The sequence below is a fragment of the Otolemur garnettii genome, unplaced genomic scaffold (assembly GCF_000181295.1).
Source record: "Otolemur garnettii isolate 467f Iridium unplaced genomic scaffold, OtoGar3 scaffold00026, whole genome shotgun sequence".
Lineage (NCBI taxonomy): Eukaryota > Metazoa > Chordata > Mammalia > Primates > Galagidae > Otolemur > Otolemur garnettii.
Genome location: NW_003852421.1, coordinates 2453813 through 2467919, shown reverse-complemented (window position 1 = coordinate 2467919; position 14107 = coordinate 2453813). Strand labels below are relative to the sequence as shown.

At 38.2% G+C, this 14107-nt stretch overlaps 1 protein-coding gene across 2 annotated transcripts in view; it reads right to left on the bottom strand.

The window, feature by feature from the left end:
* FARS2 (phenylalanyl-tRNA synthetase 2, mitochondrial) overlaps positions 1 to 14107 on the bottom strand; it is a 485157-nt gene that overhangs the window by 386243 nt on the left and 84807 nt on the right. Inside the window, exon 2 of one of the 2 annotated variants that reach the window (XM_023512333.1) lies at positions 11062 to 11694. In XM_023512333.1, the coding sequence (XP_023368101.1) occupies positions 11062 to 11676 (615 nt within the window). In that variant the 5' untranslated portion in view covers positions 11677 to 11694. Of the gene's footprint in view, positions 1 to 11061; positions 11695 to 14107 lie in introns of those variants that run through there. The other variant, XM_023512334.1, reaches the window with a different exon arrangement.

The window sequence follows — 14107 nt, the reverse complement described above, 5'->3', positions numbered from 1 at the left end:
CACTGCACCTGTCTCCCAGCGACCCTCAGGGAGCACGTACACACTGTACCTGTCTCCCAGCGACCCTCAGGGAGCACGCACACTCTGTACCTGGGCTCCCTCTGATGGGTCTTCCAAACATATGAAATTTGCCATTCTTTGCAAAATAAATGCCTCAATAAATGTTTTAAATAAAATTAGTTTTGAAGCTGTAGTATAGTGGTTCTCAAACTTTTTAGTCTCAAAACACTCTATACTTCTAAAAATGATAACATTTTACATCAATGGAAAAGAATGATAGGATATCTCATCCAATTCATCCTCCTTCCACTTTGTAGGAAATCACTACCCTGATTTTAGTATTTATCATTCATTCCCAGATATTTTTTTCACATCTATTTACATATTTATCTAACTGAATTGTATTTTTGTGTATAAAGAGAAAGAAAGAGAGAGAGAGAGAGGCAGAGACAGAGAGTGAGCACAGCAAGTACACAAGGGCACATTCTTGGCATAGTTTGAATACCCACAAAAATATCACTCACAATATGTTTGTTTCCTTGAGCATTTGTATTAAAGCCTCATTTATGTTTATATAGGTACCTCTAGAATAGATTATAATATTGCTATAAGGCATTCGATATACTATGTTTCCCTGAAAATAAGACACTGTCTTATATTTATTTTTTCTCAAGAATACACACTAGGGCTTATTTTCAGGGGATTTTTTTTTTTTTTTGTAGTTTTTGGCCGGGGCTGGGTTTGAACCTGCCACCTCTGGCATATGGGGCCAGTGCCCTACTCCTTTGAGCCATAGGTGCTGCCCGGGATGTCTTATTTTTATTAAGTAAAATACAACAATCTACATTTATTCAAATACACTTAAGTCATCTTCTTTTGGAACTTGACAGGGGGAGGAGCTGGTGCAAGTGATGCATGAACTCCTTTCCCCTAGCCCTTCGCATGTGCACAATAGGATGCCTGCGACCTGTGGTTACCACTTGCGCACCTGGGCAAGGACTAATGGCTCAGAGAAAGGAGCTGTAGCAGATAAAGGTATTCCAGTCTTCCTTACCACTCTGCCAGGAAATGCAGGGCGTGGTTATGCAAATACACTGCATAGCCACACCCATCACTAGGTCTTATCATTGGGGTAGGGCTTATATTTAACAAATGCATAGAAATCCTGCTAGGGCTTGTTTTTTGGATAGGTCTTATTTGGGGAAAAACACAGTAAAAATAAAGCCCATTTTATGTATCCTTGCTCCTCTTGATGGACATGTGAGTCCTTGTCCATGACCAAGTTTTGTTGAGCTTACAAGAAAAAATGTCAGATGATGGAGTAAATGATTTTTTATTTCATTGAAAATGACCAAATAACCCTATAAAGTGGCAGTAACTATACACATTCCTAATAGAAAGGTATGAGATGTGTGGTTCCTCTAAACCTTTGGTATTAATGAAGCACCATTTCAGGATTATTAAATTTTGGTAATCTGATGGTTTTGAAATGATATTTGGTAATTTTAATTTACATTTTCTTGTTTACTGGTAAAGCTTGTCCTTGTTTATTAGCCAATCATGTGTCTTCTTCTATCAATGTCTGGCAATTCTTCTTCCTTAAAAAAATTACACAATAAATCATATACATGAAAGTGAATAAGTATGGCATATTTAAAGAATAATAAAAGCAGCCAGACAAGGTGGCTCACATCTGTAATCCTTGCAATCTGGAAAGCCAAAGTGGACCGATTGCTTGAGCTCAGGAGTTCAAAACCATCCTGAGCAAGAGCAAGACCATGTCTCTACTAAAAATAGAAAAATGGGGCTTGGCGCCTGTGGCTCAAGTGGCTAAGGTGCCAGCCACATACACCTAACGTGGTAGGTTTGAATCCCCAGCCCGGGCCCGCCAAACAACAATGATGGCTGCAACCAAAAAATGGCCAGGAGTTGTGGCGGGTGCCTGTAGTCCCAGCTACTTGAGAGGCTGAGGCAGGAGACTCGCTTGAGCCCAGGAGTTGGAGGTTGCTGTAAGCTGTGATGCCATGGCACTCTACCCAGGGGGACAGCTTGAGGCTCCATCTCAAAAAAAAAAAAAAAAATAGAAAAACTAGGTGGGCATTACGGCATGCACCTGTAGCCTCAGCTACTCGGGAGGCTGAGGCAAGAGGATCACTTGAGCCCAAGAGACTGAAGTTGCTGTGAGCTATGATACCATGACCTCTACCCAGGACAACAGAGTAAGATGCTATCTCAAAAAATAATTCCCAGAGTGTTCCATGGCTCCACATTTTGGCAAACACTTGGTATTGTCAGATGTTCTCCTACTGGATTATTTTTTTCATCCTGAGACTTTTTAAACATGATCAACATCAATCCTCTGTTAATTACAGAGAAAGCAAAGCTCTCTACCCAGCATAGAGCTTATCTCTTACTTTTGTTTATGGAGGCTTTCGTTTTGCAGAAGTTTTACCTTAATGTGGCCAACTGTAATACTTTTTCCTTTATGGATTTTTCTTATTTAAGGATTCTCACGTTTGAAATATTGTATTCTATCAAGGTGATAATGATAATCTCCTATATTTTCTGCTGAAAGTTATTAAAATGTCCCTTTCATGAAGAGATTGTTAATCCAATGAGAGATGAAATTTACATTTGTTGTAAGGTGTGGGTCAAATTTTTTCCTATATAGATGATTGTCTCAGAACAATGAATGCAGAATCCCCACATCTCCCTACTTATTTAACATTAATTCTAGTTTATAGTAAGTACCAAAATATGAACAGAGCTATTTTAAAGTTCTGTCAAAAAGTTGATTAACCTTGTGTCACTGCTAAACCATCTTAATAACTACAGAAGTATGTCTAACTACCTGCTCAGGCATGTCCTCTCACACTAATGTTCTTCCCATGAATAAAATCAGTCCCTCAACTTCCAAAATACTCAGTGGAAATTTTGATTAGATTTTCACTGAAATTATAGATTGATTGTGGAAGAACTGCTATCCTCTTGATATTGTTTTCTTACCTATAACTCTACAAACTAGTAAATCTCTCTTCTTCTCTGTTGCTATGTTTTTTAACAATATTTGATAATTTTATCCCTAAGTATCTTGACCATCGATGCAAGTAATTTTCAACAAAACAGACACTAGCATGCCCTGGGGAAAGGATGCCTTATTCCATAAATTGTGCTGGGAAAACTGGGTAACCACATGCAGAAGGATGAAACTGGATCCCTGTTTCAAATTACCATATCCAAACATTAACTCAAGACAGATTAAAGACTTAAATGCAAAACCTGAACCCATATAAATTCTAGAATAAAAAGTAGGCAACTCTTCTGGACATTGGTCTAAGCAATGAATTTATGACTAAGACAGCACAAGCAAACACAGCAATAACAAAAATAAATAAATAGTACTTAATTAAACTAAAAAGTTTCTGCACAGGAAAGAAAATAATCAACAGAGTAAATAAACAACCTACAGGATGGAAGAAAATATTTGCAAATATATATCTGATAAAGGGCTAAGATACAGCATCTGTAAAGAATTCAAACAAATCAGCAAAAAATAAAAATAAAAAAAAAAACAACCTCTTCAAAAAGTGGGCAAAAAACAAGTTCTCAACATCACTAACATCAGGGAACTACAAAGTGAAACCACAATGAGATGGCATCTTACTCTGGTCAGAATGGCTATTATTTGAAAGTGAAAAAACAATAAATGTTGGCATGGATGTAGTAAAAACAGAACGTTTATACACTATTGTTGGGAATGAAAACTAGTACAACCTCTCTAGAAAACAGTATGAGACTCCTCAAAGAACTAAAAGTGTACCATTTGATCCAGTAATCCGCCTACTAGGTATTTACCCAAAGGAATAGAAGTCATTTTATAAAAAAAAGACACCTGTACTTCAGTGTTTATCACAGCACAATTCACAACTGCAAGGATATGGAATCAGTGTATGTGCCCATCAATAGATGAGTGGATAAAGGAAATGTAGTATGTGTGTATGTGTGTATATACACACACATACAGGTCATTACTAAAGGAGTAAGATACACAAAAATCAAGAAATATAATACCCATGAGAATGGAAACAAATGAAGCCCTTCCAGCAACACCAAAAGGCTGAGCAAGTTGAAACCTACATGGGTGAATCAGAAAGGACACTGTTGACTGCGTTTCTTGGTAGAAAAATAATGGACCATAACCCAGTCTATCTCAACACTTTCGTACTAACCCATAGGTGGGTTCATATGCACATACACACACCATGGTAACCCATATGTGGGTGTATATGTACACACACAATAGAATACTACTTAGCCATAAAAAGCAATGGAATAATGTCTTTTATAGCAACTTGGATGGAACTGGAGACCATTATCCTAAGTAAATTATCTCAGAAAAAGATAAACAAAGATCGCATGTTCTCACCAAAGGAGGGCTATACCTATATCATCATAGAGTGTTGTAACAGACATGGAAAACTAGAACGGGGAAGGTGTCTACTTAAGTGCCCCTAATACCACACTGATAAAAATCTCCCTGTTGTGTATAGCATACACTACTCTGGTGATGGGTATAAAATGGTATAATCGTAAAATAGTATAATCGACATTGAAAACTAAGAAAGGAGAAGTTTCCACATTGGTCCCCTAATAACAGAGATATAAAAATCTACCTATCATGTACAATGTACAATATCCTGGTGATAGGTACACTGAAACCCCTGATTTCAGCATTACACAATTCATCCATATAACAAAAAATACCTATACCCCCAAAATCCATTGAAGTAAAATTTTAAAATAGGATGAAATGCCTAAGATTTTTTTTTTTATCTAATTTGAGTATTAACATGCCTAACATCATAAAATGAGCTTGATCTGTCCCTTTTTCTATTCTCTGAGAAAGACTGTACAGGTTTTTCACAATTTGGTAAGAGCTCACTTGTAAAATCATCTGGGACTGACAGAAGAGAGGCTATTAATTCCAGAGTTAATTGCTTTCAGTTTTCTACTGCCTGTGATGTATGCTCTTATCTTTAATTCTTCCTGCTTCTTCTTCCTCTTTTTTTAAATCTTGATAGTTGTCTTTCTAATAAAAGCAGGGACCATTTCATGACTGTCTTGGCTTCTAGTACATGCTAAGCCAATGTCTGCTAAGTGACTGACAAATCCCAATGTTTTCTTTTATTTTTTTTTTCTTTATCCAGTATTAGGAAATTTTCAAACATGTACAAACATAGAAATAATAATGAATCCTTATGTATCCAACACCCAGCTTCAATAATTAATAGTCATTAATCTTCTTATGTCCAACTTGAAATGCCTAATCTCCTTTCCCAGATTATTTTGAAGAACATCTCAAATACTACTTCATTTTGCACACAGCTATTTCAAAGTGTATCTCTAAAAGAAAAGGAGTTTATAAAAATATAATACTATTATTACACCAAAAAAAGAAAAGGAAACTCCTTCATGACAAATATACAGTTAGTGTTCAAATTTTCAGGGGTCTTAGATTTTATGGGGTTTTTTTTCTTTAAAAATATTCATAGGGGGCGGTGCCTGTGGCTCAAAAAGGTAGGGTGCCGATCCCATATGCCAGAGGTGGTGGGTTCAAACCCAGCCCCGACCAAAAACTGCCAATAAAAATAAAAATAAAAATATTGATAGGATCTACACATCCTGATCAACTGACCTCTCTTTTAATCTATGGGTGTCATTTCCATCCTTTTTTATTTTTCTTCCAATTTGTTTAAAGAAATTAGTCGTTTATCCTGTAGAACAATGCTTCTCAAACAGTGGTAAAGGGACAATTTAAAATTTCCAGTGGGTCACAGACTGATACACAGCTTACTGCCCATAAATATTACACACATGGAAATTGGCAAGAGCATTTAAAAATACCTGAACCCATGGATGTACTGTTCAGCAAAAGAAGCCCACTAATCATGTGCTTGAATATGATGGCATAAACATTTATATATACTTAGTATTGCCGAAACACTTTTAAGCACTTACTTTTGACTTCTCTCTTCTGTAGATCCCATCTTCAGTAGCCCTGTTGCAGAATTTCCCACAGCCTGGATCTGGCTTGTTATAGCTCTGTATAGTTTCATATGCTGCTCTGGCCTCTGTACTTTCCGTAAATATGGTAGTTGGATCTAGAGAATTAGTCAAACTCGTGTACAAGTTTTTTGGAAAGACTTTGTAGTTGGTATTGCATCCTTCCATCAAGAGATGCGTAAGTCTGGTTGTCCCTCTTTTTGTGATGACAGTAGTTACTGATGAACTGTGTTCATAGCCCTTCCTATCCAAGTCTCTCCAGTAAATTTAGTTGTGGGGAGTTTTTTCTTTGAGAGAATCCTAAGGAAGTTCTCCTTTTCTCAGGCACATTGTATTCTTATACTACCTTAGTTTCCAACACAGTGGTGACTTCCCACTTATTTGTGAGGATTTTAGAGAGAGCTTGTCACCAAGTTGTTAGAGGTGCTGTCTGTGGTTTTCTGGGTTTGCTATTCTAGTTGAACTATCCCTTTGGTAAGATTTGGAGATATTTAAAAGCTACATAACCACCTCTCTTCAACATTAGAACTAAGTTGTTTTTAGTATCTCAAATTGAACACTTAAAGTCACTGATTTTCATATTAAATTTTTAAAGTAAATGTATTTAACATTAAATGTACCACAAGTACCCATTTAGTTTTATGTTGTCAGTTTTACTTTTTTAATGTTAACTCCAATCATATGGTTTAAATGGGGTCTACTAAGTTTCTCCATAATAAAGCCAATTTTCCTCTGCATCTGGTCAGTTTGAAGTATTTTCACTGGCAGTCAGTGATAAGTAATTTGTAATTTATTGTTTATATTTCCCTTTAATCAATGAATCTATGGCTGTAAATTTTTAAGCTTATGAGAATACAGAAAGTTTTTGCTATCCTTTCTTTTTTTTTTAAGACACAGTCTCACTTTGTCACCCTCAGTAGAATGCCATAACGTCATAGCTCACAGCAACTTCAAACTCTTAAGCTCAAGGGATTCTCTTGACTCAGCCTCCTGAGTAGCTGGGACTACAAGCATCCACCATGCTATGTGGGTATTTTTAGAGATGAGGTCTCTCTCTTCTTCAGGCTGTTCTCGAATTCCTGAGCTCAAGCAATCTACCTGCCTCTGCTTCCCAGAGTGCTATTATAGATGCGAGCCACTGCACCTGGCCTTTATTATCCTTTCCTATTGCTTTACACATAAATAACATTGTACTCAGGCAGGCACAGGTCACACATAAATAACATTGTACTCAGGCAGGCACAGGTCTGTTTATGTTATTGATTCTTTGATATTTGTTTAATTTCACCTGCGAGCAAGTAATGGATAAGTTAAGTTAAACATTCCAAGTGACTTATACTTCCAACCTTTAGGTATAGAATTTTGTGGATGTCTGTATATGTAAGCCTGCCTACCCACACAAATACATATACATGCATGCATGTTGACACGGCTATCAAATTTTAAAAATAAATATGAATTAATCTTCTTAATCATGTTTTCCAGATTATCTATATCTTTCCTTATTTTGTCTGCTTAATCCACTGGCTTCTGATTGAAGTCACTTAATATCTTCTACCATGATTATGAATTTGTCCAACTTAATGTTTAATTCTTCAGTTTTGCTTTATGTATTAAGGCTATGATGCTGAATACATAAAAACTCTTAATTCCTAAGACTTCTTGGTGATGTATAATCACTCTACATTCCTATTTATCATTTTTCTATAACTTCTACCTTGCCCAATATTAATATTGCTGTACCAACTTTCTTTTGTGCTTGATATATCATTTTCCTGTCCTTTATTTTCAACCTCTGGTGTGGTTTTGTTTCAGGTTTCTCTAAGTGAAAAACGTCCAATCTAATAATGTGCGCCTATAGTTAGTAAATTTAACCCATTTAAATTTATGAATACTGATTTATTTGGACTTAGATCTACACCTTTAAGGTGATGTTTCTATTTACCACACTTTTTTTTCTTTTCTTCCTGACTTCTGTTAAATTGAGATCATTTTATACATTCTTACTTTGTACTCCATCAGTGCAGAATGTATACGTTGTATTGCAATCTAATTAATAAAATTTAATAAAATCTGAAGTTACTCAGTATCTGCAGTCTTTTTTCACATATGATAAGAACCTTAGCACATTTTAATCACCTATTTATTGCCCCTTCCGATTTGTTACTGTTGGTGAGAGTTTCATTCAAAAGGACCTAAGGGTATCCAATCTTTTTTCTTTTCTGCTACACACTAGAAGAAGAACTGTCTTGGGCTACACATTAAATACACAAACACTAATAAAAGCTGATGAGCGAAAGAAAAGGTCTGTGCATATTGTTCATGATCTCCAACACCACAGGTAAGCAAAATAGTCCTCAAATAATCTGCACGTGGCCTGCAGGTCACAGGTTGGACACCCCCAAACATATTGTTGCTGTTTATCCATTTCTGTGTTTATTATTTTTCCTATCCTGCACCTCGGCATTCACTTTTCTACTTGCTGATATACCCTGACAGTGATAAAATAATAATTTAAAAGATTAAATAACAGGAAAACTTTAAAAGATAATATTTTTAAAATTACATCTATAGCATTATTTCAACTATCTAAAAAATCCTATTCATAGAGAAATAAACTGAAAGAAGAAAAAAGACATTTTCTTGAGCGTTAAGATTAGGTCAACCTTCATACCATCATTTTATCCGTTCATTTATTTACTTATTTAGGGATAGAGGCTAACTCTATCACCCTGGGTAGAGTGCCATGGCATCATCATAGTTCACTGCAACCTCAATCTCTTGGGGTCAAGTTATCCTCTTACCTCAGCCTCCTGAATTGCTGGGACTGTAGGCACCCACCAGGACACCCAACTAGTTTTTTCTATTTTTAGTAGAAATAGGGTCTTCCTATTGCTCAGGCTGGTTTCAAATTCCTGAGCTCAAGCAATCCACCTACCTTGGCCTCCCAGAGTGCTAGGATTACAGGCATGAGCCACCACCCTCAGCCAGTACCAACACTTTAGTTGAGACCAGAAATTCAGAAAACACTACCATTTACCATTTCCCCCCTCCCACACTATTCTTGGAACAAAAGCTCCCCTTGGGTCATAAGCAGTTCCTATTTACAAAACAGTTCCATGAAAATAAGCTGAATACAATAAAATAAATAATGAATTCAGAAAACCTAGTCCAGTTTTATCTCCACTACAGACTGGTTAGACAACCTTGATGAGTCAGTAAGCCTCAGATTCTTCGTGGTTAAAGAGGAAATAATCTACCTCATAAGGTTTTTATTAAGGGGAATAAATCAAACAGTGAACATGGACACCCTTACCATGTAAGATTAGATACACTGCTTAGACATGTGTGCATAGACTTTTAAATGACAAGGCAGAAAATACAGTAACATCGTGAGACTAGATTAGCCATTTGTGTTAACCACTAAATTGGACTAGACTTAAAACAAAATGAAACTGGTAAGGGATGATTCCCCACCCACTTCCCATTACCCACCTTCTGTGGCCGCCTTGACTTTCCTTCATTTAAAATGCTAGATTCATCTAACAGCCTTCACAGCCTCCTTCACGGCATGCAGGCTTACAGATCAGCATGCATGTTCCTTTCTTACTCTTTAATGAGTTCAAATGGGCTGAGCATTTATCCGCTTCCAGGACCTGGATATCACTTTACTGGCATTAGGTCTCCTCTTGCACATTAATTTTTAGAGACAGTCTATCACTTGATCATGTATCAATAATATTTCCCAGACTTGGAACCATCTTTGTTCATCTTGCTTTATTTTCCTAATAAATCTATAACCTAACTAGTAGTTATTATTTCTAATTTAGAAAACAGTCATTCTGTGAGTAAGAATATTCACCTAAGCTCCCTTGAGATGCAGCATGGATGGCATTTTTGTGTAAGGCTACTCTATTATTGTGTTATCATAGAGTCACAGGATAATAGCACATCCTAAAGCAAACAGAATGAAGAGGATGGGAGGACCATCCTGTTCAGTTGTCTCCTACTACAGCACTTATTTAATACAACAAAACAAGGATTACTTATTACTCTAAGGATCCTATACTACTTGTCTTTATATTAACAAGCCATTTAGCTTGTGTTTGCAGGAGGAAGTTTTGTGATCATAGTAATTCCTCCTGTTCCAATGAACACGTTTAGAAGACTTGCTAAAGGAGTAAAGTGAAATACATGCTGTGCCTGGTTTAATGCCATTTGTTTCTGATGTGAAAATACATATGGGATTAAAAATACTGTGTATGCATGAGGGGAGAGTAGTATTGCAACATTTTAGAAAAAGGAATCAAGCTCTGGGGATTTTCATAATTTACAAAAAAAAAGATGCACATAATATATTGGATCTAATTATCTAAAAGATGCAAAGATTCACGTGCATTTGAGAATGGCCAGAATATCATATTCCCTGATTAAAAAGGCTCTATACATCCAAACTTAGACTTCAAGAACAGTAACACCTGAGACATCCCACATAAGCATGCAAAGCAGGGGAAGGGAAGGGAAGGAAGAGCTTAGGGACAAGAACACAGTCCAAGCCAATAAATCAGCAGTCTCCTAAGGTACATAAGAAATTCATTAATCTCTAACAGCATGAAAACATCATTAACTTCTGCTAAGTGAGGACCAGAATAAGCTGACCACAGATTTCAGCGTTGCCTCTTCAGCTATCCTGAAATAAGGGTGAATTTGAGCCACATTCACGAGAAGTGACCCAAAGAAAGGTCAGTAGTGAGAGACAGGTTAACAACAGACAATTGAAAACAAGGGCCTACTGATTACTGCAGTTACTAACACAACAAATCAATCAAAAGATACCAAAGTGGGCCTGTACAAAGGACATCATTAAAGAAGGATTCACCAAAGCAAAGTAAGTTCAAGCAAGAATGACTGTGTCTGCTTCACAGAGATAAACTTTAGTGACTTGAACCCAAAATTTCCATGGTATCCTTCAGCTGTGAAAAACGTCTGAAGACTCACCTCGTGCTTGGAGAAGAGCCGGACAGCTTCCAGCTGGTGGAAAACAGGGTAGTGCTGGGCGTCAATCTGGTCGCGCCTGTAGACATCGCCCACCACGATGAAGGCGTCCAGCCCAGCGTGCAGCAAGTCCCACTGGTGAGCTGACGTGTGTGCTCTCAGCATGTGTGTCCGATTTAGGTAATAGTTGTCCCCCTTCTTCCTACTGGGGTGGTCAGCTGGGATGAGCAGACTGTCAAAGTTCTGCCAGGTGGTGACCACTGGAGAAAGGTTGTCGTAGACCGAGAAAAGTGGAGTCCCGAAGCGGCCCACATACTGCTTGTAAAAATGCTCCTTCACCCTCTCCTTGATCAGCCACAGAGGGTGGTGCTGCTGGTTGTGCAGATTCCTGCCTACCTTGGAGAGGACCTTCCGGCTGAGATTGGTGTGGTCATCCTGAGGGTAGGACTTGCCCAGCAGCTCCACCACACCACCAGGAGCTCCTGGGGCAGCAAGATCAGAAGCAGCAGGCCTCCAGCCCCAGCTCTGATGCTGACAGCCTCGGGACACATAACTGGCCTTGCTCACCAGGTGGACACAGGCACAGGAGACTCTACTGAGGGCTGAAGCAACCATCATAGAGACTTCTCGCAGATTCTGGAGAGAGCACACAGGCAAAGCAGAAGTCAAGTTTCACTCTGTGGAAAACAAATACGTCCTCAGTGTCTCCCAGAAATTCCCCACTGTCCTACTGACATGTATGTTTCTCCCACCACCACCTCCACACAACTGGAAGATACAATTTTAAAAATCTACCGACAGAGGCTTCATGTTTACTAAATGAAATTGAAAGTTTCTCGAAAGTCACTGTTAGGTCCCTAATCTCTAATTGTCCTTCCTTTCTAATTTAGATTTTTGGCATTGTATAAAAAGTCCTTTATCACACTGTTTGGAAATCCTGATGTGGAACAAAACTTTAAATGTGACAACTTCTACACTCTAAAACCAAAAAACTTTAGAGGGATAACCTAGAATACAGGACTGGTTTGGATCCTAGTAAGGGTCTTAGTGATTACATACAGGCCTCTGAAGGATAATAAAAGAGAAGCCATTTTCAATAGGCATCCTTTCTTTACATTTCTGCTTCTGTCCTCTTAACTACCAAGTTCTGTTTATCCTCGGCAGAGCATGACTTCTAGATTAATCCACTAGATCACAAAATGACATTGATAATATACTCTTTAAAAAAACACTTTGAATAAAATACACCATTTTAGGTGGTGGTTATCTTTAATATTTGAAAAATTAAAAATAGAAAACTTAAGGAAATGTGATAGAAAGTGATAGACTATACCAACAGACAGCTGACACTATTTTTACAAATATAAATCTTTCCTATCTTGACATCTGGTCATTGTCATTTAAACTCAATACCACTGTAGCATCCCCTCAATAATGTGTTTGTTTTGTAAAATCACACATTTCTAGTGCACACCCAAAACAGACCAGGCACAGGATAAAGCTTCCCAAAGAAAAAACCGAAAACAGAATACTGACTCAGTGTTTTCTTAAAAAGAAAAACTGCCTAGAATTTAATAAGATCACCAAATTTCATAGCTCAAAGTCACCTCGGTTGTAATCTACTCTGCGCTGTTCCTGTCACAGATGAGATGACCCAGCCTCAGGTATAGCAGACCAAACTCAAAGCTTAGCAGTAAAGAGTCAAGACAACAGAAGAGGATTCCAGACCACTAATGCAGTTTTCCTCCACACTACGCAAAAGCCAGTCTTAAAATCACTGAGCAGTCTCGGGAATGAGCATTACATGTCAAATCCTAATGTTCGTATGTAATTTAAGCTCATAAACTTAAACCCCACAAATCTATCTTCTAAAATTTGGAATTTTTTTCTATTAGGCTAAGTTTAAAGCATACCACTATGTGATTATTTTACTTCAAGGGCCACACAACCATACCAAGAAAATACACAACTTCATGACATTAAGATGTCTTAGAAGAGAATTCTGTTGTTCCCAGAGATCATCAGAAATGTAGCTACTTTGTACCTGAGCAGCACAAGTCACTTCATTCAAAATTAGGAACTTAGAACATCTAGCTTCAAGTTGTTGTACTTGTGTGTGACTGCTTCTTATGAGCTGGTGCATAGCCCTGCTGTCTGAGATTGTCATCACGTGTAAGTTTTCAAAGACACGCAGGAACTCTCTGGATTTATTCACTTACGGCATTATTTTGTCAGAGCTGCTTCAAAAGAACTTTTGGCCGAGCTGCAACTGGAACACATCTCGTCTCCATTGTTCTGTGGTTTGTCACTGCAGTGGATGTGAACTTTATATATGCATGTGCAGCGTGCCTTACACATCTCAGCACAAAGTCAGACTGCTGGGTTGTTAGCTACCCAATTCAGCACCCTCAACAAAACACAAGGAAGCAGTTCTTCCTTCCAAAGGCATATGCTGTTATACAAAGTTCAGAATTGTTCTGGGAAAGGTGCTTTGATGCAGTTATCTGTGGCTTGCTGACTACTCTTCCTTCCTGTTTCCAGCTCCTCACACTCAAAGGCCCCTTTTAGCCTTTGTCCCCACAGATGTGCCCTATCCTCACGTCCCTTCCTTGTTCTCACACAATCCCCAGAGTGCCCATCAAAGTTTATTCTTCCTGTCCTTGTTTTCATGTCCTTTGGCCTCTCAGCACAGCCCTGCTTATATTCTCCACTGTTGTTCTCCCCATCCAAACCAGTGCCTGTCCTTTCTTTTGTCATTTCTTACAGAGAGAGATAAATGACACGAATAGCTTTCCCACTTCTACCTACAGAGCAAATTCCTTTCCCTCTGCCTTTCTTTTTTTGTAGAGACAGAGTCTCACTTTATCCCCCTCGGTAGACTGCCATGGTGTCACACAGCTCACAGCAACCTCCAACTCCTTAGGCAATTCTCTTGCCTCAGCCTCCCAAGTAGCTGGGACTACAGACACCTGCCACGGTGCTCGGCTATTTTTTGTTGCAGTTTGGCCAGGGCTGGGTTTGAACCTGCCACCCTCGGTATATGGGGCCG